This window comes from Oculina patagonica, chromosome 8 (assembly GCF_052425735.1).
Source record: "Oculina patagonica isolate OP01 chromosome 8, crgOcupat, whole genome shotgun sequence".
Taxonomy (NCBI): domain Eukaryota; kingdom Metazoa; phylum Cnidaria; class Anthozoa; order Scleractinia; family Oculinidae; genus Oculina; species Oculina patagonica.
This window is the reverse complement of record NC_135765.1, coordinates 16,415,295-16,441,632: the sequence shown is the minus strand read 5'-3', so window position 1 is coordinate 16,441,632 and position 26,338 is coordinate 16,415,295. Positions and strand designations below refer to the sequence as shown.

General features: G+C 39.4%; 2 protein-coding genes across 2 annotated transcripts in view; both read right to left on the bottom strand.

Moving 5' to 3' along the window:
• Positions 1–788: 788 nt before the first annotated feature.
• Positions 789–12,697, bottom strand: LOC144663929 (uncharacterized). Its single transcript, XM_078525022.1, has 14 exons — positions 12,336–12,697; positions 10,649–10,720; positions 9,834–9,906; positions 8,852–9,016; positions 8,220–8,349; positions 7,776–7,963; positions 7,162–7,268; positions 6,035–6,142; positions 5,487–5,571; positions 4,917–5,017; positions 4,013–4,187; positions 2,153–2,514; positions 1,652–1,682; positions 789–1,506 (listed from the first exon to the last, which is right to left on the bottom strand). The coding sequence occupies exons 1-13, from the start codon at positions 12,672–12,674 to the stop codon at positions 1,671–1,673; spliced, it is 1,917 nt and encodes a 638-aa protein (XP_078381148.1). The 5' UTR covers positions 12,675–12,697; the 3' UTR covers positions 789–1,506; positions 1,652–1,670.
• A 7,957-nt stretch (positions 12,698–20,654) lies between these two features.
• LOC144663921 (phosphatidylinositol phosphatase PTPRQ-like) overlaps positions 20,655–26,338 on the bottom strand; it is a 39,086-nt gene continuing 33,402 nt past the window's right edge. Inside the window, exons 14-16 of the mRNA XM_078525012.1 lie at positions 22,849–23,218; positions 22,569–22,761; positions 20,655–20,988 (exon numbers count right to left, since the gene is read on the bottom strand). Of these exons, the coding sequence (XP_078381138.1) occupies positions 20,927–20,988; positions 22,569–22,761; positions 22,849–23,218 (625 nt within the window). The 3' untranslated portion in view covers positions 20,655–20,926. The remainder of the gene's footprint in view (positions 20,989–22,568; positions 22,762–22,848; positions 23,219–26,338) is intronic.

The following is a 26,338-nucleotide window of genomic DNA, read 5'->3' as shown; positions in this document are numbered from 1 at the left end:
TGGAAACGCTATTAATGAACACGTAGCATTCCCAAACATTTATAAGAAACTTAACAATTTTTAATTGCATACCACCCCCTCCCCTATTCTATCCTTTTTAGTCGCATTTTTAGAATTCCACCCCCAATTTTATTCAGTACATTCCTTGTCACCTTTTTCTGCATTTTTTAGTTTTTATTCCTATAACACCAGGGACGCCGTTTTAAATTTACATATTGCTGAAGAAGGCTACAGCAGTAGCCGAAACGTCCTGTACATATTTTAAGCCAGTGTCAACTTTTATCAAATAATTTTTAATCCGGTGGGTAAATTATAAATTCCTGTCCGCTAACTATATAATAATCTCCAGTTATAAAACAAATCATTTGATGAATTTCCTCAGATGGGAAACCTCTTTTTTTTTCGATGTTCTCCTTCTCTCCTTATTCTTCGGACATCTTATTAAGTGTAAGGTGTTATTTATTAAACTCACAACAATACACTGATAAAGAATAATAGAGTTTAGTTATTACCCATAAATGATACAGAATGCGTCCCGATTTACTGCAATGTATGCTTATATGTTCTCGGTGGAAAATTTGACGTATCATCAAAATTACTGAAAAATATAGCCCTACACATTTTTGGGGTTTGTTCAGTTATGGACGCAGAATTCGTTTTTGTGTTACGTACACATTTCCAAACAGAAGCCTCTTAATGAAATGCTTCACGGACAGAGTTTGTACATACCATTTTTTTGAAGGGACAGCGACTATATGAAACAATTCGGTCTCAAACATTTTTTTTTTTAATTTAAAGTATCTTTATTGCCATTTCAACATTATACAAATGTTACAGTGTAAGAAAAAAAAAAAAGGAAAGAAAAAAAAAAAGAGCAGACGTAAGTTACAATTAAGTTACATAGTTTACAATCTGTTACAATTTACATAGGAAAATAAAGGTACAGGTACATAGGAAAATAAAGTAGATGAAAAAAATATAAACAAACATTTTGCTACAAAACTGTGATACAGCCTCCAAAACGGTAATTAAGACCTGGTTGAAGAAACGTTGGCCACGTGAAATGCATAAACCATGAACGATATGACCCAGTGGTATTCTGGGTAGACAGCCTTGGTAAACTTAGTAATATTCCTCTCATTGATAATAAAGATATTTTCTTTCTTTGAGAGATTTAAGAGCATGATTAATGCAACATGTCTTATTATCATGTTTATTCTGTGACAGATGACGATGATTTTTCCAATTCCTAGTAAACATTTTGCTCGCATCGTTAACGGTTTTGTTTTCTCTAGAATCAACGATTTTTGAATCAGGTAAATGAAAATTGTTTGTGTCTGAAAACTGTTACTATATGATAACTGGAAATACAACAAAACCTTAACACTAAAACTAAAACGTTACGTTACGCTAAAAAATTAATCTTGCATGCACTGGGGTTGCTCCATGATTCATGGTTAATCTTGTCTAAGCTGTGATACGTGCCTCATCATCGGTGAGCTTTTTGGATCAATTTAGGTTTCTGGGAAACTGCTCACCTACCCCTCCCCAAACCTAACATTTTGCCCAAAGCGATAAGTAAGGGTTAATGTTAGGTTTGGGGAGGGGTAGGTGAGCAGTTTCCCAGAAACCTAAATTGATCCAGCTTTTTCAGTACAACAACAGTGGCATCATCTCTCAGTCTGCAAAATATAAAACGAATCCGCATATAAAGGGAAATGAGAAATGCCAGGCTTGGACATTTCGTCTGATCTAACAAAAAAAGCTATAAACAAAACATTACGCACTCCCAACCTCGTTCCCATGACATTCCACGAGAAATGTTCCCGATGACACCGGTCTTCCTGCCTTTTCTATAACACGGGGATAAAGCATCCGCACGTTGTGTTCTCACGGAGCAAATTTTTAAATAAATGTTCTAGTGACGTTAATAATAAAATATCGCCTGAAAAGATTATTTATAAAAAGTTCTCGGATCAATTTAGGTTTCTGGGAAACTGCTCACCTACCCCTCCCCAAACCTAACATTAACCCTTACTTATCGCTTTGGGCAAAATGTTAGGTTTGGGGAGGGGTAGGTGAGCAGTTTCCCAGAAACCTAAATTGATCCAAGTTCTCTCCATCCCATGAAAGCTTTTTTATTGATGGATACCTTAGACGATTGTCCTCCTTGAGACGGCTGCATTTCTTGGGATGTCGGTTGTTCATCTCTAAAGACGAAGAACGCGGGGCGTTGAGATTGTTCCAACCATATTTTCTTTCGAACGAGGTATACAGCGATTAAGATATGGATAACACAAGCAACTGCCACGCCAATTGCCCAATAGGGACGGTCGGGCTTGTCATGTTTGGTGGTTGGATTTTGGCTAGATTTTGTTGGATGCGCGATTATCTCCATGTGAGAAGGCCGAGGCAATTTGTTAGACTGGGTTGGAGTCGACGATGACGGCAACTGGTTGGACTGCGATGGAGTGGAGGACAGAGGCGACTTTGATGGCTGTGTCGAAGGCAGTTCTGTGAATCAAGACAGAATATCTTAAAATATATAAATGGTTTAAACAGATCTGAAAATATAAAAAGGATACTCTAAATTTTTGATCGCCTTCTGCGGTCTTCTTCAGAGAATGATGGATTTTGCAAGGTTCGCAGAATTCTAATAAGTTACATTGACGTTATTGTTGCCCCCCTGGGGACCAACTAGCGATGCGTAAACCCTTGGGTAGGGCGCTCTTTCGTTTATAGTGTTTTTGTCGAGGAAAGAATGTAAGGACTCCAGAAACAGTCTTTTGTTCTTGCTGTTTACACCTGTTTCAATAATTTCGGCGTAACTTGGATGTATGTCGTGGCCGATTTCTGCATGATGTTTAATCGCGGAGTTGATATTTCCGTTTGTTCCGGGCTTGTGTTCGGCATCTCGCGATTTCCAGCTTCTTTTGCTTTCCCCAACGTATGCAAATGAGCATGTCCTGCAAGTCACTTTGTATACAATTCCTTTCAACCGCTCTTTATTTCTCCTTGGGCTTTTTGAAGATATTTCCTAACGTTCGTACTGGTATAAACGCTGTCTTGATGTTTTCGCGGCTCAAAATCCGTCGAACGCGCTCCGACACTCCTTTCACATACGGGATGGACGTGTATGCCTTCGGATTCTCCTGGGTTCTTGGTTGCGTGTTTGTTTTGTTTGATTCGCCAGCTGACTTGATGAAGCTCTCGAGATAACCGTTAGCTTTTAAGTCATTAATAACGCGTTGTTTCTCGTTTTGTCTTTGCGCGGTTGTTGATGGAATGCACTTAGCTCGGTCCATTAGAGTCTTAACGACAGCTCTCTTGCTTTGCACTGGGCTGTGTGAATGGAAGTCGGTATACACCCACCTCGATCCTACCATCCCCATTAACGGTGTTGTTGGTGTACAGGAAGGCTATGCTGTTCTTGCCCATAGTTGTTGTGGGCAACTCCACTGTAAACTGAATGTTGGTGTTTATCGAGTTTAAGCGGCTGTGAAAAGCTTCGACACCGTCCCTCTTAATGCACGCATTCGAATCGTCGACATAGCATAGTTTTCCCTACCCTTTTGTGCAATCCAGCCAACCAATCCCTACCATTTTATATGCGTATACCGCGTAAAAGAGGTTCCCCTTTCTTGGGGTGTATAAGATCCCCCCAGCCCACCGTGGCTATGATCACATAATAGGTCTTTAGAGCTCAGTATGTATATTTGTGTCAAGTTTAACGAAGTTCCTTTATGCTGTATACCTCCATTCACGTATCCTAATCATCAGGTAAATGTCGTTTCGTTCGTTTGTATCGTATTTCTTTTGTTGTATTCCGTCATTTCTGCCGTTCCCAGTGAAATATATTTCTATATTTATGTCCTAGAAACCACCGGTAATCATGTCAAGTTTCACGTCGTTAAGAATAGATTAAGTTTCACCCAACGACAAAGTTTTATTGCTGGTGCGTTTACTACAGGGTGGGTGGTGAAGAGAATACAAAATGCTGTTTACAACTCACCTCCTAATGTCGTGACGTTAATTATAGCCCCTGGACCTTCACCAGCCTGATTGTATGGCTTTACTGTGAAAGAGTATGTGGAACTAGGGTGCAATGAGCTGAGTGTGTAATTTCGGTAATTAATTGTAGCAAGGAGCACAAGACCACTGCTTGTCATTTGATACACTTTGTAGCCCTAAATAGAAAGAAGAAACCAGCAGTTGGTTACTTGCATGAGTATTGTGAATTTTAACTCAATCTTTATTCGTTGGTATTTGTATTTGGTTCGACTGAAAAGAACATGATAATAAACAAAGCGAAATCGAATACTATAAAAAGCACTAAAATAAAACACTTACAAGCTTTGCGAGCTCGTGATAGAGAAATCCAAGAACAATTTGTGTCGATAAATAGCTTGTAAAATAATACTTCGAATTTTGTTACCCATTCCACGACGATCAGGAGTGGGAAATTACCAAAACATAATTGAGACGTTTTTTTAACTAACAAGTGTACACCTGATCTATGTTTGCGTGCTCAATACCCCTCGCATGTGAGGGAGACGTCTGAGATACCAGTCGAAGAATTAATCCTGATAAATTAGTATTAAGGAATTCAGTCTGACGAAAAATTCTAGGAAAAAAAGAGAATAAGAAAAAACAACAACAATAAATTGCCTGGACGCGAAAGATTTACCTCATACGAAATTCTGGTATCTGGGAGGCCACGGGTTCAAATCCCGACGGGGACTCAGAATTTTTCTTTGTCCCATGCTCGAGTCATGTTGAACACTTCATCTTCATTACGAAATTCTTATCTAGCTTAGATTTTCGTAGGGATATCGATTGGCCAGGCAATACCTCTTTTATAACCGAACTTGATTTTCATTAGTATACTTTATTTATATCGTCATGGCAGTAATTACCAAGACAGGCACTGTGCTGCCATTATGTGACATAGGAACTCCCCAAGTAAATACCACCGCTGTGTCATTTACAAATGTATGATGCAGATTGTACACTGGTGCTGAAATAAATAGCAATTTGTTTATTAAACACACAATCGTAAGTAAGACCATCAATAAAGAAGTACATTACCGCATGCCCTAACAGCCTGATAAGCAGATATCACTCTTTGCACTGGAAAGCAACCTTTAAATTTCCATGCCAATAATAAAGCTATACAGAGATCTGTGTAATGTCTCCGGATAGCTGTTGCACTCGTTTGAATGTTACGCGTAACCAATCCGAGACCCTTAACAAATCCCACTCATCTCTGAGCCCTTGTGCTACGTCATCAGCGTGTAATTTTTGGGAATCATTCTTTTATGTCTCTCGTGCAGCGGGAGAATAATTGGAGCTAACTGAACGTTTAAACAAAGATGACTGGCTATTAAGGCTAAGGATTAGGTAGAAAAAAACTCTTTAAAATTGGCCTTAGTAACGTATATTATAAATTGCACAACAATGCTTTTAGTGTTAAAACTCTGTCATACCTGATGGCTGCTGTGGTAATTTTGGCATCCAAACATACAGAGGAGCAGAAAACTCACCACCACCTGCTACATTGTAGGCTTGCAGCTAGAAGGGATCAAGGGATCATTGTATGACGAGGCTCATGTTTGACGCAATCGTGTTAACTGACACGAGAACTAACATTTGATTTGGTGCCAAGACATCACCCTGATGCACGGAGTACTGATAGTAAAAAGTTATGAATAGAGTCGACCACAGAAATCTCTGACAAAATTAAGTTCGGATAATAGAACACCAGCCAGGGAATGTATCGTTCAATGTTCAATTAAAGGTAGCAGTTATACTGTTATGTTGTCCTGAGTAATCGGTACATGACATCGATAATGTACCACACCACACCACACCACACCACACCACACCACACCACACCACACCACACCACACCACACCGCACCACACCCCCCAAAAAAAATAAAAATAATAAATTAATTAGTAACTAAAAGTCCTTTTACAGCTTCCTACCTGTATAGTATTAAGTTTATCATTTCCCTTTCCAGTCCTTTCTAACCTTAATAATGTAGGTTACTTCTCCTGTAAGTCCTGTTAGATGGTATAATTGAACATTTCCAGTTTCTATAATATGAAAGTCCTTTTGCGCCTCTTGCCTGTAATAGACCTGTCAAAAAACAAAAGTATTACACAATACTATAAGTGTATCAAAGTTAATTGTTATTTTTAGCCCCAAATTCATAACCACCAAAAGACTTCGAATGCCCAGGAAGGGCCTCCCATATAAAGTTCGGTATTCTAGATCTTGTTTAGGATTGCACATAACAAAAACATTAGATTGTTGTCCGAACATGAGAAAACATGAGTGACGAACATGAGTGACTGCCAGAAAAAACTGATTCTCCGAAGCGTCAGCAATGAAGAAGTCCTACAATAAAACGAACACTCATAGTGATAACTTTATTTTCTATTTTGAAGGTGTAGGTCTTTTGGTGCACCAGCATATATAGTTTTGTTCACTCACCTAATAAAACAGCAGAGCGGACTTTTGGTATTTTTACAAGACCTTTGTCTTTCTCAACTGAATACCAGTTTTATTATTTGGCGACATTATGTGTAAAAAGTGTAATGGTCATATAATGTCACTACTGAATACGATGTAGCAGCAAAAATTCAAGGTTGTCTTCAGTTTTAAAGCACTCTTAAAGCTAAAAGCGTTCTTAAACTACATTTTAACGTTAATCTAAGATCTCTTAGTGGGCGCCGTATGCGAATCACCCGAAGCATCTATTTTCCGTACCAAGCCTTGAAGTCAACCGTTTCCCGCACCTTTAATATTTTTTTTTTTTTGAAACTGATCTCAGCTGTCCCGAGCTCCCGGTAGATAGCGCGCCCCCACATCAAAACTCCAACAGTTAAACTAATACTTTAAGATAAAAATAAATTGTTGTTACAATACATCGAAAACGAAAAAGTGTTTCTTTACGGCAAACGTTGTTTTAAAAATAGACAGATGCGTGAAAAGAATGACCCACGAGTAAAGCACATAATTATTGACTCTCGGGGTGATGGCTCCTGTTCAGCACTATTTTCGTATTTACTGTTTCTCTGCGTGCTTATGTATTTTTCCTTTTGATTTATTCCATTTCATAAAAGATTCACCAGTGTGACGATATTCCTCCTTACTTTATAATTAGTGATCAAATGGCAGAATAATGCTGGCGAATCCCAAGTTATCTGCAGCGAATTGTAAACTTTCAACTCGTGTTGCACGTTCTTTGGAGCAGTTGTTTCTAGAAAATAAAAGAGAGGGGAACAATAGCTGTAAATATAAATTGAGAAATTCAATCACAGTTGTCCATTAAGAAGGCTTATTTAGAAAGTTATTGTTTGGACTATAGCTTACTGCCGGAGGATCTTTAAATTTTCAAAAGTGGTCGTCCTTATATTTGGGAGGGTCTTAGTGTGTTGAAAGCTTTGTTTGCACATAAGACTACTGAAACGTTCCAGACATAGCGATGTGAATCACCAAAAAAAACTACAATCACCAAGGACATAAAAAGTCTGTTAAATATTGTAATGACATAAGGATGAATTTAGTTGTTCTTTAAGAGCAAAACATAAGAAATAAGACCATGGGCATATAATTACTCGGAAGTGCTTAATTAAGGACATCTTAGATGGGGGGGGGGGGGGGGGGGGGGGGGGGCTATTTCCTATGGTTGGTGTTTGTTGTCGAAATTTTTCTTTATCGAAGTAAGAGTGCAGGATCACACTGCTCACAACCGCTTGCTACTTACGAACAGTTAGAGTTTTTGCTTTTGTGGTGGCTGAGAACGGCCCTGGTGGAAATCCTTTTAAATGGACCTGTACCCTGAATTCGTATTCTGAGCATGGCTGAAGATGAGAAACAACGTGATTATTGGCATTTTCCGTGTCTTCCACATGCCAGGCGTCCAATACATGTACAAAGTGTTGAGTGATAGCCCTAAAAAGTAAATAGCACAACTTCAGCTTGCTTCCCACGTCACAATAAGAATAAAAACCAAAGTAAGCAGTATAGATGGAGAGGGAGGCAGTTGAAGGCTACAGTGTCTTTCTCAAGAATATGACCTAGCGACAGCAGCCAGGACTCGAAGCTGCAACGGTTCATTATGAGTCCCATAAAAAACAAAGTGTCAGTAACCACTCCAAAACATCTTTTGTTAAACTGCAATAAAACAGCTAATTATTGTTTTACTGACCGGTAATAGATCCTGTACCCAACAAGTGGAAAGTCAGGAGGCTGATAAAATTTTGGATGCCAGGTGATGTTGACAGAAGTCCCACTTGGAAGGGGTGTTGCCTGAATATTTGTTACCTGTAAACTGTTGTCTGTGAAAAATAAAAGCAATTAAAAACCTGTCTTCAGAAGTTGTCAACATTTTAAAAATACTTTAGGGCTTTTAAGGAATGTACGGAGCTTTATTGTGTATGAAAAGTTCAGCTTCTCTTATAGCCTGTTAGCTTCTGTTAATTGAGGTAAGCCATTTATTAAACTAGACATTAGACACGTAAACTTTCGCGGTCGGTGACCATGATTAGTTCGTTGTACTTGTCTAGTGCAAAAAATGTGTTATAAATGTTACGAAGAGGGACAAAAAGGTACTTAATTAAACTATTGTCGATGTGTGTACGTTTTTAATGATAATGTAAAGTTATTGTTGATATATTTAATTTAAACTTAGGCTATTGTTGACATAATAGTTGCATACTCAACAATTACACTCCATGAATTGATGACTCGCATTTCTGTAAATTCCTATAAGCAGACACTTTCAACCGACGTGGTGAATAAGACACCAGAAACTGTAAATGTAACATCACTGTAACATACTCGGGCAGTTTTGTGGCCATTCATCCCAGCGTTGTGGGCATTCAAAAACGCCATCGCATAACCATTCTGATTTTATGCAGATAGATGTGTTCTGGCAATGGAGCCACCCTTTCGAGCAAGACGGAATCGGTGTGGTACCGGGTTTTGCGGTTGTTGCAGGTGGAGCTAAAATGTAAAAAAAGTTTCATTACTAATTAGGTCAATTTTTAAACCACTCCGGAATAATAATAAAAATAATCCATAGGATTTGTTGCAGTTTCTTCTATTTTGGGTTTTCATTCTCGGTATTTACGTACAGAGTAGTAAGGCAAGTGAAGAAAAGTGTTAAGCGTACAAGTGTTCAGACTCAGTTATAAAAAGTAAAAATGTACAGGAAAAACGAAGTGCCGGGAAGAAGCGTACAGTGTAATGTGTACCAGCGAGAAAGGGTATGGTATAGCAGTGGCAAGGCCTGGAGGATGCGGTCGAGGCATTTTTAGCTTGAGGTGGGCTTGTAGCTAGAAAAGCAAAAGACGGAAACACTCTTAATGAAGTTGTAATCTTGCCTAAGTGGGCTTGTTATGTCTTAATACTGTCATAAAACTGGGGCAAGGTTTGGTTTCATAATAAGTAGAGCATTTCTTTAAGGACATTCAACGCGCGTTTTATTAACAGATCTTAACATGATTTACAAAGAGAAGGCCGCAAAGACGTGTTTCCATGCATATTGTTAGTGTTTTTTGTCTCTACACGAGTGTTCTTTTAAGGCTGTGATACTACTTAGATTTTTAATGCAATTAAAGTAGGAGAGAAAATTGCAGAAGTATTGCATGTGCAATGCCCAAATACCTATTGCACCATTACTGAAATTGGCACGGGGAAAAGCCACTGTCACCACCATAGCACAAACAAACTACAAACAATAAACATATTTCCAAGCCAGTGTGGGCTTCAACTATAACTCCAATCCCTCATAGCATTTGAAGTACCAAATACGAATTACCTTTACCTCTTTTAAATCTTCTTTTGCCAAAACTTTCTCTAGCATTGCTCATGATGTTACTTTCAGTTTCAACCTTCGAAAATGGGAAAGCAACGTAAAAGTTATCTTTTCATTCAAATATATATTGGCACTGACATACGACAGCTTGAAGACTAAACCTGCATGGGAAGTTTATGATATTGGAAACATTTGAGTGGTACCGATTATTATCGTATTGTTGGTGTATAACTGTGCCAATACACTGACTATCGGATACCCACAACAAAAACTCAACAACAAACTTACTATTTTTTATATATGTGCTCTTTAACATCAATTTAAGACCCAACTTTTGAGATTTTCTCTCTCAAATGTGGCTATAAAGTAGGGTGTCTTTCAGTCACACTTGCCAGCTAAGAATTCAATAAAAGTTTCTTTATCGACTCTATTTCCTCGGTGAACGTAAAGAATGTACCTAAGAATTTTGTCAAAGTAAAATTCCATGAACTTCAATTTTGTGAACGTAGGGCGCTTCGCAAAATCGTTGATTACCGTCACGAAATTCCAGTCGGCCAAAATTCAAATAAGGCGCGAAGTGAAGGGAAAAAATGAAAATATTTTATTTGTATTTTACACGTATGGACCGAACCCTTTTTAAGGTTATATAATGACATATTTATATAATGCCTTTTCTACAATTTTGTCAAAGCCAGGTTCACCTTACGATAACAGTGGTCAACAAATTTCTCTCCAGTTACCCGTTTAAATGAAGTTTTCCCATGCTTTTTAAATACTCAATATAAATACAAAGAAGGGTGTCAATTTTAAATATTTACCTTTCTTCTTTCAACTCTTCCTGCGCCAGCAATTTCCTTCACATAATTTATGCTGTTACTTTCAATTTCATACTTTAAAAAAAGCAGAGAAAGAAAAGTAGACATTATCATTTCCTTCAAATGTCTGATTAAAAATCAGACAGCTGACAAGCAACCGTGCTTATGATATTGCAATCTGATGGTACATTTGCCACTGACATTTTAACAATATTTTAATTTAATTAATTAATATAGAAAATTATGAATCCAAAAACTAACCAATCCCATGGTGCTGGAGGGCATTTCTTTGCTATGAGGGGCGCAAGAGGATAATAGCATTTTTACTTAACGTTCCCTGCGTGCTAGGCCTCTGTGGCTTACAATTACAGCTAGCTTCGACGTGCTCAACGCAAATTATGCGAAACCTCCTCATCCATCAAATATAAATATTGCGTGACTACTGCAAGATTTACCAGAAGATTCATTTTAAACATACAGGGACTGCCTGCCAAAGCGACCAATTCAACGACTTGTACATGCAATAAATTTCAGTGGGTTGAGCTTTTCCCCTTAGCTGCAGCTAAAAGTCCAGAAATTGTGTGAGGGCAACAGTTGGATGTGATCATGATTCACCTTTTAAAAGTGAGTCGGAGTTGACGTGATCTTTGTACAGGGCTTGTGTTTAACTGGGGTGTTATTCGGCGGGAATAGTTAAAAAAATAACATAACATTTAACCAAACAGATGTAAAGTTTTGCTTTCCATGCAATAACCTTTATTAATAAGAACAAATATTTGCATAATAAGACTGTTAGCTGGCTTTAGGGAGTTTATTCCTGTGATATTTTTCGCTATCTTATATATTACGTTTATAGTGGTCATGAACTTAGATTCATATCTAAACGAGATAGCTAGTTTACAGGGGCATGCCACTGAAACAGAGGAAACAAATAACTTTAAACGAACATAACAAGGTTAAAAATCCCACTTGGCACGAGGCAGACCAGTTGGCTATATACAAAGCGTGATCGAGGATTTGAACTCGGGACAACCGAGAAACAAATCCAGCTAGTGACAAGGGCAGGGTTTGAACCGGGGACCTCCGGATTACAATACCAGTGCCCTAAACCACTAAACCACTTTCACTTTCTACAGTGAAAGTTCGTAAGTTAGTGCATATTCGTAAAAGAGTTCAAAAACACGAAGAAATGCGGAAAAACATGACCACGCATATTTTTTCTAAGCGATGATTCATCTAAACGTATAAAGATTTTAGCACCCCAATGCTACTAGCCAATTACATGGGTCTGCAAGTTTAACAATCAAACATTGGAAAATGAGGTATTCCCACCCCTAAAGTTTGTGGAATCGGTAACGAGTTTTGCTTTCAAGTTTCTTTCCACTTGAGAAGGGCCAACTATAGGATGGATTGTAGGCGCGACAAGGACTGTGAGATTGCATGGTTAAACTATAATAAAATATTTTGTTAACTACACATACTCCATAGTAATACGGAAAGATCAATTTTGACATGTCAAGAACTCTGCAAAACGTACATTATAGAAACGACAAAACGAAAGTGTGCATTAAAGACCTCTGTTGCACATGACTGACGATAAAGTTACTGATAGCGATCGAGCACTTCAGAGCTGCAATCTGTAAAACTTCTAGATTAGCCTACAATATGCTAAAGGCCTCTAAAATCTCACCTTGCGCACTTGAGGTATTTCTGGATTTAAGGATCTGTAGCCAAGACCAAAGAGTTTGCTAGCGTAATAAACTCTAGGAGCCAAGCCAGACATGTTTTCTTGGCTGAGTTTCGACTTCTGTGCGTTCTTGACATCACTACTAACTTCCTGTTCTGGAAAATGTCGCCCATCAATAGAGTACTTCATTAACCAACCCTTAAGCCCATTTGGCAGATCTTTCTCACTTGTTCCAGGGTAGAAACAAGCCAGAAAAACGGAACACATCAGTATTATTTTCCCCATTTTGACGCCCGAGCTAAAAGCAAACACGCTAAATGCACGCTGCTGTAAATGCTGCATGGCCAATACAGCACGAGAGGCCAATTACTACTGACGTCATAGCGTCATTTTGTTTTGCCTAAAGGCATTAGAAACATCAAAGAAGAAATGAGTTTATAACGTATTGTTATTTTTTTTCATTGAACGGCAGACAGCAATCGAGTTAAGATTTTGTTTAAGCCCACATCATTAGTAAGTGGCATAACATTTAAACTTTAAAGGTTTGGATGGTGCTTTCAAGTTTATTGAATGCCAAGAAACCAGAAGTAGGAATTGAACAAAACAATGATATTGATTGTGATTACTGTTGTGATTACTTGCATATAAATAGCCACTTGACCGTTTTGTTCCGCTTTGCGGCACCCTGGATTGGCTTTGAACAAAAGAATATTGAACTGAATGACAACTTTACATCAAAAATGCGGACTGCATGATTGATCCCTCTCAGTCAAAAAGGTCTTAAATACAAAATATGCAGGACACTTTTAAATTTACAATCTATCACAAGCAGGAACAGAAACGTTGGCAGGCAAATCATGTCATGAAATCAGCTCAGAAATGCCAGAAAGAGCGTTGATTTGCGTCTCTGCCTCAAGAATATAAAGGTAGCCGTACAATCTCCTACCCCACCTTCCATGTCCCATGCATTCGCCAAGCTCTTACGACAATGTACATTTAGCTTCACGCTATGCACATTGTATAAAACAACACTTTCTGTACCAGCCATCATTCATTTTAAATATGTAACGCTGATAGTGTCGCGAGTTACGGTTTTTTTAAAAAAAATATGTCTCTGGATTAACAACTGAGGGTCTGCGAGAAGACCAAACATATCCATTTCCTAGCACATTTTAGGGTACTTAGAAACCGAGACAGAACGTTTTTCTTTTGTATAGGCACTATGCGCATGCTCTTAAAAATGTTCTAACGGTGCTGATACACATAGGGATATTTGTCGCAGCAGCATGTCCCTCAGAGTATCTTAATTATTTTTCAATCCCATTCCCCTCCTACGTAATTTGTCGATTAAGAAAGCCTCAACGTTGTTTGTGGCGAAGCTATAGGGGGTTGCCTATCGAAAAAAAGTATAGTTCTAGATCTGTTTAAGGCGCTTTCCTGAGTTTTGCCAAAATGCCCTGAGTTTTTGCCCTGAGTTTTTGCCAAAGTGCGGGTTCACTTCGCTGTTGGTGGTTTTCACCATTGTTTCAAAAACTGTTTGTTTGGATGAAAAACACCAGAAAACTATCGGATAATTGAGCAGGCAAAAATAAGTGTTTTCTCGAAATTTTTGCTTTGTAGTCTTTTTCACAACCAAATTATTACAAATATAATTATGAGAAAATTACAGCATCTGGTATGTAACTGCCATGTCTGTGTCCCTCTTTGGGGTACGAAGATGGCCGCCATCGAACTGTACAATCAGTAGTTGGAGTTGTGTTGACGTTAATAGAAAACTAGATTAAGTTTTCCTCTGTGGAAACTTCTATTTGTCATTTCTCACTACAGTTTTACTTTTTCATTCAATGGCGATGATTAGCAAAGACGAGTGAAAAACTCTGCTAGACACGCAGCTTGTAAAACAGGAAAGAACGAAAAAAGAAATGAAAAATACAGCGTCACAGGTCTTCTTTGCTTTGACTTAGCTATCATGTGCAGGAAAGTTAAGAGTATTTGTGAGTATGTGTACTTAAGTTATTTTTAATGATTAAATTAAAAGATGAGAACTCTGATGAGGAGAATTCAACGACGATGTCCCAAAACGGCATTTCCCCGACTATAATTTTATGTATGGATGATATAACAAGATAAGAATAGAACAGAAGAGAATTAAACTTTATTTTATCACGGAAAATTAGTTCTTGGTTTAGATAATTGCAGAAGGTTCTCAGAGTTGCGGATGCTGTGGAGAAACTTACAAGCAGAGAACACATCTTGCATGTATGGGGGCGTTAGTTTGTTCAGGGTTTTGAACATGATAACTGCCTTTTGCTTTGTTCGGCTAACTGAGACCCTCACCCATACAAGCATCTCAAGGAGAGAATCCGCACTAGCATGATAGCTAGATTTCGTAATTATTATTGCAGCGCGGTTTTATAGTTTTTGCAACTTATCACTTAAAGTTTGGCTGAGACCATCCCATACACAGCTACAGTACATGAAGTGAGGCTCGATGAAAGCTTGATAGATTTTTGCAGCTGAGTGTGTGTTAATGAACGGTCACACACAAGGCGCCTGTTGCGGGGACAGCATGCAAAGCTACCAGGCGTATGTATCCATCGTCCTCCTGGGACTGGTCTGAGGCAGGTATCTTTGTCAATCGGGAGAGGGCATCTGCAATATTCTTTCTGGATGGCACATAACAAACTTGATAATTGTACGGTTGTAGTCGCAGAACCCAGCGCTCTACCCGGGCTGAAGGTTTGGACTTCCTTGAATAGATTACTTTGAGTGCTTTATGTTCTGTAACGAGGTCAAACTGCGGCAGCCCATACAAGTAGAGGTGAAAGCGTTCACATGCCCAAACTAAGGCTAGTGCTTCTTTCTCCGGTTTGACTATAGCGGCGCTCCACTTGACTTAAACTACGACTGGCGTAACAGACAGCACGACTTTCTCCATTCTTCTCTTGGACCAGCACTGCTCTGAGCCCCACCGAACTAAACTCTGCAATAACACGAGTAGGTGCATCCTTGTCAAAGTACGCTAAGACTGTTGCAATTGAAACTTGGCTCTTCAATTTCTGAAATGAGTTCTCTTGATCCTTGCCCCACAAAAACAGTTCTTGCAAGTCTTCTAAAGGGATCAGCAGTTGTTGCAAAATCGGGATAAACCTGGCACTGAATCCGACAAGACCCAAGAAGCTACGAACTTCTGAGGGTGTCTGTGGTTGACTTGCTTCAGCAACAGCTCTGACTTTTTCCTCAGTAGGCTTGACTCCATGTTTGCTGAGCAGAAGGCCCATAAACACTACTTTGCTCATCCTGAAGGTGCACCTTTCCGCATTCAAGGTTAGCTGCTTCTCACTAAATCGCTCCAGTACACGCTGTAAGTTTTTATCATGTTCCTCATTGTCTCGACCATGAACGATGAAATCATCTGCTATATTAGCCACTCCTCAGAGACCGGCCATTGACTGGGTAATAATATGCTGGTACTTTTCTGGCGCAGCATTAACTCCAAAGCTCAGACGCTTGTTCCGAAATATTCTGTCATGGGTGGCAAAAGCAGTGATATCCCTTGAATCAGCATCCGACTCGATCTGGTGAAAACCCCATCTCAAATCTAATTTCGAGAACACAGCACTCCTCTTTAAGCTCTCCAAGACCTCATCTATCGTTGGTATTGGCAATCTCTCACGGACAATGGCTTCATTGTCCCTACGCATATATACACATAACCTTATGTCCCCTGACGCTTTTGGAACAACAACAACAACCGAGCTAACCCATGCTGTGGGCCCCTCAACCTTCTCAATTATGTCCTTCTGAAGAAGTTCGTTAACCTTGGCAGTTACCTTTTCTCTCATGGAAAAAGGTACTCTACGCATCTTTTGAACCACTGTTGTTACACTAGGATCAACATGCAACTTCACGTGGTAACCTTTCAGTTTCCCGATCCCACGAAACACACTTGGGTACTTTGCCTCGAGCTGTCCTACAAAAGTGCTATTAAGGTGGCTCCATAGGGTTTTGAGATATTACGGCGCGCGCACAAGTGATACCCATCAAGAGATCATTTTCGCGTTATTTTTTAAACTAGTTAAATAAAAGCTGCCGAAATATTAAAAACAAGGACTAAAATATGTTGGCATTATTCTTTTTTAAAATAACGGCCTTTGTTTTTGAGCTTCATCTACTCAAAAAGTGCTATTTTTTGGTGTTTTTTTGGCTTTGATCTTAAATTTCTTTAATTTTCTTCGGTGAAATTTTTTGAAATTCTTCCAACGGATTGAATTTGATGAGAAATAACTTTTAAAAACAAAAAAAGTAGGGGTTGTCCAGGTCGTTTTTGCGTTTTTGGTTATTTTGTGTTTTTTTGACTAAGCAAAAAAACTGGCTTACAGATTTAAAAACGGCAAAAAGGGCAGTTAAAAAGGTATCACATCTATGCCAAATTTTAAGGAATTTCACCGAAGGAAACTCTAGTAAATACAAGGGGAAAATTTCTATTTTCGCCCGAATAACAATTACGTCATCAGAATAGAAATTGTCCAAGATCGCTATTTGAGCATGCGCGAACTTTCGAACCATACGAGTTGATGTGTAAAGACGAGCGTTCCCCGTTGTTGTCGGTTTTTGTGCTAATATCTGTTAACCCCAAGGTTAGTTAGAGACATACCTTAATCCTTTATGTAGCAGAATCTCTGAAATTCTACTCCAAGTATTTTACAATTGCGGAGACTATTCGTTATTTTCTCTTTTGCTTTCGATCGTACGAACTTCACAAAAGCGGCCAGAAGCACCGCGGACGTTGTAAACACCTTTTTAGGGTGTTGTAAACTCTTTTATCTGCTCAACACAGGAAAGCACGGGTGTTGTTTCATTGGCAGGACGCAAGTCTCGCGTTTTCTCGCCGAAAATTTCACGCTCGCGTGAAGCCGCCATGTTTGTTTTGATTTGCCGGCATTTCAAGCTCGCCCTTTCGTACCCATTCTTCGCGCGGTCAAGAAACCCTATGGAGCCATCTTAACAGTGTTACAGTTCCCTTTACTAAGAGTTCCAGTTGGATCCACACGAAGGATTCTAAGATCTATGGCAGCCCTAGCAAACCACGACCCACTTTGACAACAATGAAATCTGCCCCAATCTTCGTTTTACCAACAGAGACTTCTGACTGAAATTGACCTTCGATTTCAAGCGCACGACCCCCATACGCATACAACTTTCTTGTGCAGGGTTGCAACGGAATGTCAATTCCCTTTTGTTTTAACTCTTTAACAGTGTCCATTTTTATTAGATTACTCCCAGAGCCAGAGTCAACTAACACATCCCTGTTGACTCCCCCAATGCCTACACAAATCACTGGCTTATTAGAAGCGGCCAAATTGCATGCCTGCTCTTCTACGGTAAAAGCAAATGAATCATTCTCACCTGGGGGGTTCCAACGATTCCTCTACAAGATTGGCCTGACCTACTTTTTCTTGACTCTGATGTCTTCCTCCCCGTCGTAAAGTGGTATTTGGCTTTCCAAACTTCGGGTTCCTTCCCCCTTGCAACAGCTAGCATAGTGTCCGTATTTGCCACGCTTACTACACTTGCGTCCACGAGCTGGACAACTACCGTCTTTAGCAAAGTGACCTTCTTTTCCACAGTTGAAACAAACACCTTTACCTTTCGATCCACGCCCAGACCTTTCTTCAACAGCATTAGTCCCTGCTCCACCACTTGCTCCGGGTTCTTGTTGCTCTTGACTTGGCGTAACCATTCGACTCGCTAGTTCACGTGAAGCTTCCCACTTTCGGACGTTATGAATCGCAATTTCTAGCGTAATATTATTCACCTCTAGTAATTTCTTCTTCAGCTAAACATCGGAGATAATTTCGATCAGCTGATCTCGCAAATTTTTCTCCAAAGCTTCGCCAAAATTACAGTGACGAGCTTATTTTCGTAAACGAACCATACATTTGTCAGCGGACTCCCCCTTGGTAGGCGCAAGTTGTCGAAAAAAATGGCGCTTGTATGGCACACTGTCCTCGGAACGAAAATGAGCTGGAGAGCATCAAGCTTACGAAGACACACTACATACTCGTTATCCTCCTCGGCAATGATCGGCCCTGGATCAGGAAAGTCTTGAAAAATATCTTGGACTTCCATGCCCGCTAAATGAAGTAATTGAGCTTTCTTTCGAGAGGCGTTCGTAATTCCTTTGCCATCGATGGTAGGATCGTTTCCAGTGTCGCCACCGTTCGGCGACCTGAGAGGAAGAACCCGTCAAATTTAAGGGCGGCAACGCTCGTTCCACTGAGTTTGACATCCTCGTCGCCAATTTGTAGTGTTCAAGGGACACAAAGGCTAACAGCTGCTTTTAATAGCAGAACACACGACAATACACAGTACAGTAAAAACCCGCGTATAAGAACCTAGGTTTTCTCAAGTTAGCCTAAACAGGTTCTTATATAAATGGTATTTAGTGTAAAATTAGGCTAACTAGGTTCTTAATTAGGTTCTTAACTTTACTTCAAGAAATAAAGTAGAATTTTTAAATGATCTGGTCTTTAATGTCCAATAACAGTATTCTTGGAGGCTTCGGTAAGCAAAATAGTTAATAATTATATTCAAGGAGGACAAGTTTTATGTAACTATGCTGTAACTATAATGTGTACAGACTGTGTTATAAATATATTTTTGAGAAGATTTTTTAATTATAAATTTTTGAGATTATTTTTTTCTTTTTTGAAAATAAGAACCTGTTTTAGAATTTTAGCCTAAAATGGTTCTTATGTGAAGGGTGCTTAAAAATGAAATTTTAGCCTAACAGGTTCTTAAATGTTAGGTTCTTATACGCGGGTTTTTGCTGTACTCGATTTCCTGCTCACTACACACTCTTCGCATCCCGGATGTACTCTTATGAGTAACCGCTGCCCTACATGTAATACACTACATACCGACACAAGGGGCGACCAGTCGGTATTTGTGGAAAAGTGACTTGTCACGCAACATGCCATCACTAATGCTGTGCTGCTTACCAAGGCATGCATGTAGGAAGGTAAGTTACATATTCTAAAATCTAGGAAGAAAATCTTTCTGTTCTGTGAAGTCATCCTGATTCAGTGAGAATGTTTTAGACTTAGCGGAAAACAAAATAGAACCACTTATGCAAACGTGAGGTAGAATTTTCAATCATTGCAATTAGAATAAACAAACACGCAAGAACACTTCAAGAAGTTTTAAAGCTCAGTTTTGGTGTGAAAGTAATATTATTTTAATGAATTACTTCTTAACAATCCCGAATACCTAACATTCATTTAATATGGAAGGAATGGTTGCATTTAGGTCAAAATGTCAGCTGACGTCCGACTTATCTCTTGAATTGATCAGTAAAACTGTAAGTTCAATAGTCGTAAATTTCAAGCAAGTACCGTTAACTTTTTCGGTTGTCAAACCTCGTAGTTTGCATTGCCCCAAAACTTTATTTCACAGAACGATAATTCTTTGGAGTACTATTTATAAAAAATTCAAATTGGAATCTCGCAAAATCTAGTAATGGCAAAATTTACAGGAAGGGTCATTAAATTAAAAGTAATTGAAGAAGTTGTGGCATTTGTGTTTTATTTTATATACCATGGCCGAAAATACGAAACACATTTTACGGTAGTCTGAAGCCTTATCCAAGGGTGAAAACTAGAAAATCGATTTATTTAAAAAATATAAATGCAAACGATCTGATTTATATATTTTTTAAAATAGTTTCCGAAGGGCTTATTTTTTATTGTGACAAAGTTTGGGGAATTTCTAGTTTTCCATTTTGCACACCGATCCGTACTAAATATAAAAACTTTCTCTTAATACGGACACTTTGCTCTGTCCCTTCAGTGTCCGTATAAGAGATGTTCAACTGTACCGCTTTACATTAGTGATTGTCGCTTATGCCCTACAAAAATCATCTGCCTCGAGTGGCTGAGCGCACTCGCTTGTAGATCAGGTTTTCTAGGCACACTTCTGGAGTATTATAAACTTATTCGCTGGTCTACTGGTTTGAAAAATCAAAACCCTCCGATCCACCATAGAATACCTGGTCTCCTAATCACTTTTTATTGGGTCATCGAAGTCTCCCCGTACTGATTCGTGTCAGTGAAAGTGCGTGATCTGACTTTATAGGTATTCCGAGACACTCTGGTAGAGAACAGCCACCTCGTTCTCGTGGCCAGCTTGTTTCTTCACTAACAGCAGCATGAAAAACGTATTTATTTCATAATATGGAACACATATTCATTTATCTAAACCTATCATCACTGATTAAAAAAAAGAAGAAGGGACACTGCTTACAATCGAAATTACTTTTTTAATTTAAAGTCACAAGTCGAAACGAAAATACCACCGGCGATTTGTTCTTGGCCTAAAAAACTTTCCAAATAGTACAATGAATATAACAAAAGCAAAGAAACGTGGGAAAAACGGCTTTCACTAGGGGCCGGGCACAGAGGATCTTCCCGGCAACTACAACTTTATAACCCGACTATTTTGAATCAAACCCAAAACACTGGAAAGTGAAAAATACATCATAATAAACAAAAAAAAAAAAACAAAGAAGTTTCTATGTTAATGAAGCTTTCTCTCTAAGCTGTTAAGAGCATTTCATCATCGGCAAGGTTTTCTAGCAAGATAGGTAAATCTCCTTCTGCAGAAAAAGAATAAAAATGATTTTAATAGGACGTAAAAAGACTAACTCCGTATTTTTACGAGAGGTGTTCAAGTAGGCTTTGTTTTAACTAAAAATTAACTTAACCGTAGTAAAAGTTTAAATTGTGTAAGCCTGTAGTAAGCCTCAGTAAATATTGGCAGAAGCAAACATAAACCATCCAAGGTTTGTCGACGGTTGAACGCCTCGGCAGGCACGGTTTAGCTCAGTACCGACGGTAACCGAGGAAAAGCAAACGGCGTCGACATCTTGAAGGCAGGTGATCTCGAGGTTAGTGAATGAACATAAGCGAAACAAATAAAATGAATGACAGTGAACATCAATTTAATTGGCAAAGGGGATAAAATTTATGTTTGAGCAAAGATCTTTACTGTACTGGCATTTTCCTTTCATCGTCAAGTACCGATGAGCGTTCAGGAGGCTCGATGTACTTTTTTTAGCCGAAGGGTGGTTGTTTTGAAAATTAAAATTATCCAGGAAGCCAATTTTCGATTTTTGCCAAAATACATCATAATGATCAAATATGACCAAATTTTAATTTTTTACCCGTCACTTAGTGACAAAGGTTACCATAGCAACGATTGACGTTTTCTTTTTTTCTCAAACAAGCTTGATTTTCTCGAAATCTAGATTGACTCTTGGTGTTTATTTTTTGATATGTTGAAGTTCAGTAGATTGACTAACTGTTGACGAAATTTTAGAAAAATCTGTAAGAGCGTTTTCAAGTAAATCAAGAATGAAATTTTCAGAAAAACACCGTTTTAATATAAAATAGGCCCTTTAAAATTGTTTCGTATTATTTGAGCAAAGTTGCTCTCACTGAAATAAAAATATTCACACCATCAAAGACCATTACCTAAAAGCGAAAGACATTTTGCTTTAATTTGTAAAAATATATCGACTGCCGATTGTAGGAAACTATAAGAAAATACCAAAAACTTCATTCTTGATTTACTCTAAAACGCTCTTACAGATTTTCCTAAAATTTTGTGTACAGGTAATCAATCTACTATACTTGAACATATCAAAAAAATGAATACCAAGAGTCAATCTAGATTTCGAGAAAATCAAGCTTGTTTGAGAACAAAAGAAAATGTCAGTGGTTGCTATGGTAACCTTTGTGACAATGTGACGAGTAAAAAATTAAAATTTGGTCGTATTTGATCATTATGGTGTATTTTGGCAAAAATCGAACATTGGCTTCCTAGATAATTTTAATTTTCAAAACAACCACCCTTCGGTTAAAAAAACTACATCGAGCCTCCTTCAGTTTCTATTTTCAGCTCAGTCAAACTGTACCGAGGGGACTGCTCCGGTAACTGCCATATAGCCGAAAAAAGAACGGTTGGTTGCCAAAAAATCTACTTGAGGACTATGAAGGAACATTGAGCATAGTCTTCGCTAAGTATGCAGGTTAAAATTGATTTTGTCACAACTGAATTACTTTCGCCATTATTTTTCCATATATCACCGACTACATTACTTATAATTAAGAGGAAAGTCTCAACCGTTTCTCAACACATATTACCCTGATCACTAAGCTATATATTGGCAGAAACCTTCAGAGGTGTCCTTTGTGGAATCTTGAAGGTAGTTCTCCATATAACGTCTACGCTTTCCCCGTTGATAGCTTTTACGAACCAAGAAAACGACGATTATGACAAGGATCACTCCAAGGATGGCCGTGGGGATTGTCCAATAGGGAAATTGATAATGCCTCTTGTTGTTAAGCTGTGGAAATGACGAAAACAGCTTGGTTGGCGACGGCATGGTTGGTGACAACCTGCTTGGCGATGACTTGGTTGGCGACGACCTGGATGGCGATGGCTTGGTTGGTACCCTTGTTGGTGATGGCTTGGTTGGTGCCCTGGATGGTGATGGCATGGTTGGCGACGACCTACTTGGTGATGGCTTGGTTGGTGCCCTGGATGGTGATGGCATGGTTGGCGACGACCTACTTGGTGATGGCTTGGTTGGTGCCCTGGATGGTGATGGCTTGGTTGGTGCCCTGGATGGCGATGGCATCGTTGGTGCCCTGGATGGTGATGGCTTGGTGGGTGCCATGGTTGGTGATGGCATGGTTGGTGACGACATGGATGATGATGGCTTGGTTGGTGCCCTGGATGGTGAATGTTTGGTTGGTGCCCTGGATAGTGATGGCTTGGTTGGTGATGAAGGCTTGGTTGGTGACGACCTACTTGGTGATGGCTCTGTTGGTGAAAACCTACTTGGCAATGGCTTGGTTGATGACGACCTGGATGGTGATGGCTCGGTTGGTGACGACCTGGATGGTGATGGCTCGGTTGGTGACGATCTGGATGGTGATGGCTCGGTTGGTGACGATCTGGATGGTGATGGCTCGGTTGGTGACGATCTGGATGGTGATGGCTCGGTTGGTGACGATCTGGATGGTGATGGCTCGGTTGGTGACGATCTGGATGGTGATGGCTCGGTTGGTGACGACCTGGATGACGGCCTACTTGGTGATGGCTTCGTTGGTGATAACCTACTTGGAAATGGCTTGGTTGATGACAACCTGGATGGTAATGGCTTTGTTGGTGACGATCTGGATGGGGATGGCTTGGTTAGTGACACCCTACTTGGTGATGGCTTGGTTGATGACGACCTAGTTGCTGATGGCTTAGCTGGTGACGGCTTGGTTGGCGAAGTAGGCGTAGTAATTGTTTTCTGAGCAATAGTTGAAAACATCACTGGTAAGTATGACAGAGATGACTCGCAAGTAGGTGTTATTAATAAAGAGGTGGCCACTGACGACTGCAGTTGAGTAGAGGGCGACAGGATTGCTGTGAAGAATAAAAACTGCCTTAATAAGCTGTGACAACTCAAGCGAGTACATTTGTTTGTACTTGGCTACATGTTTTGAAGAACAATGGCAAGCTTAACCTTTTGGAAAACCATGTGACACTACAGTGCGATGAGATAGCTAAGCAAAATTACTAATTAAAAAAGATCCGAAAGAAATTCCATCGGTATTTTACTTTTTGCGCCGTCCCTTCAACGCTATCTGTACCCGTGATTCAGATTACCGTGCACATAAAACATTTATTTTGTTCTTCATAACGACAAATTGCTAAGTTGGCCTAGAATTTATGTGTTTCTTCGTTGTATAGACCTTTACTAGGCCAGAACGTGTAAAACATACATGGCTGTTTCTTTTCTTTATACGCTTAGTAATATCCTCGCCTGACGTTAGTGTCTGTCAGTTGAATGGACCGCCAAAGTTACTCCACAGAACGCAAAACGTGATCTGCAGCAAAACCTCCTTTAAAGGTACCTAACTGTAATACATCGGAAATCAGGAATGCAAAGACAATTTAAAGTGGAAATTAATTTATACTCGCTACTTCGTAGATTTTTTAAGTACACAACCGAATATAATGTGTAAAAAAGCGTTTATTTCATGAAAAACATGTCAGGTTATGGTGCAAATTGTTTTTACTGGGGTAAAAATGTAATGAGCATTTAAGAAACCATTTACCGAAACGCAGCGTTTGCCCGAACGCCACCTGTATTTAAGCTGGTTTTAATCATTTGAGAATTCGTATAGCTCATCGACTTTGTACTTTTTTGGCAGTCAAGTACTCGATATTCGAACTCAACAAAGATGTATGCTTATGGGAGGAAGAAGAAATAATGAAACGTAAGACGGTTTCTCACCCTTGAAGGCGCCCTCGATCTACCCCCGATATATTTACAAGCGGAATGCACTAGTCAGCGGATTCACCAAATGTTTAACAGGAGCTGACGGCCGGATATAAAAGAAGTGAAATTTAGCTCATCTACGTTACTCCATTTTTTTGCAAATTATCGTAAAAATCAAGAATGCAAGCAAAGCAATCATGCCAACTCAGCAAAACGTGGAATCGTTTCAAACGATAGCACAGCCAGTGAATCAAAATGCGGAACCAAGTGGAATAGCTTAGTGTAAACCCCTTTTAGGGATTCGTTTCAATCGGCGGTACATCGTAACTAAGGGATTTCCAACACCGAAAAGTTCAACTACCTGTCATCAATAACCGGTGGCAGCAGTGGTTCCATAGAAGCGAGCAACATGTTTTGATCTCTTGCCTGCTGGTCTCACAAGTACTGAAAAATCGAGGGAGAAGTTTGCAACTACCAATCTCATCACACCATTTGACATTGTAAGGGACACTGAATCGTTAGGAATATGTTTGGAACCACCTGCGTCACAGTTGGATGATGAAGAGTTCCTGGAGAGCTTTATTTCGATGAGAAAAAAGACGAAGTAGGTTTGCCGTGGAAAGAAAATGTTGTCTCGGAAAACCACGACGACCAAGCTTCGACATGTTTCTTACGTCATCATGGCGTAGTCCGGTCATACAGGGAAACTAAAAGCTGTATTTGCTGGTCAGCCAAAATTGACAAGTCAACCGCATTCATTAACGAGTGTTAAGAGAAAAAAAAGGATCGAACTTAGTTTCGAGAGCATTCAATTGCTGCAGTATAGCTGACATCGAAAAGGCCTTCCGCCAGATCAACCCAGAAGACCAAAGAATGCCCATTTTCTATGTGGTTCGATAATATCGAGAAAGATTGTCCGCAAATAGAGCAATTTCAGTTCAAGGACTCAAGTCCGTATGTTCGTATCAAATTCATGGATTTTCGAATGCTTCCAAGAGAGCCAATGCAACGGTTGTTGAAGGCACAAGTGTAATAACTGGTCACACGCGTAATAAGGTTTGGTCACAAATGTAATTAATGTTTTACACACATTGTTAGTCGCCATCGCTTTTCTTCTACACAAAATTTATATTAAATAACTTGATATGTCTCAGCTAATGAACAAATAAGTCATTTATAAGGTCGTTTCACACTAAAAAGATGCTTCAAACGTCCCAGGAAGGCCGGAAAACACCACACATGAGTGAGGGGGTGAATGGGTTCGCGGATTGACGGGTTTGGCCTTAAAAAGCGATTCTCGGATTGCGAAAATTTTGGTGATACATTGAGCGGATTCGCGGATTTTCAAAGTACAGCGAATCGTGGACTAGCAGAGAATTATGGCCCGGATTCCAGGCTTTTTATTGTAGGAAGCTCTGATGGTGGATACTAAACGAATTCGTTTCCGTCTTTAAGTTGGCGGAATTGTCGCAAAAACAAGCAATAAAACTAAACTAAACTTGTTTTAAAATTGGCATTAAAAAGCATCTATCGTCCGTCGCAGTGAAACTATAACAGATTCGGATTTGAACGAAAATAGTGGTGGACTGACAAATTTGGCCAGAAAATATCACGGATCGGCGGATTTGCTTATCCTTATTCACCCCTCTCATGAGTCCATTAACAT

Excerpts from the sequence above, each read along its gene's own strand:
- LOC144663929 (XM_078525022.1), bottom strand. The coding sequence starts at position 12,674 with ATGCAGCATTTACAGCAGCGTGCATTTAGCGTGTTTGCTTTTAGCTCG. Across the intron at positions 9,907-10,648 it reads GAAGAGTTGAAAGAAGAAAG|GTTGAAACTGAAAGTAACAT; the intron begins GTAAATATTTAA and ends CCATTTTCGAAG. Across the intron at positions 7,964-8,219 it reads GGGTACAGGATCTATTACCG|GGCTATCACTCAACACTTTG; the intron begins GTCAGTAAAACA and ends TTTACTTTTTAG.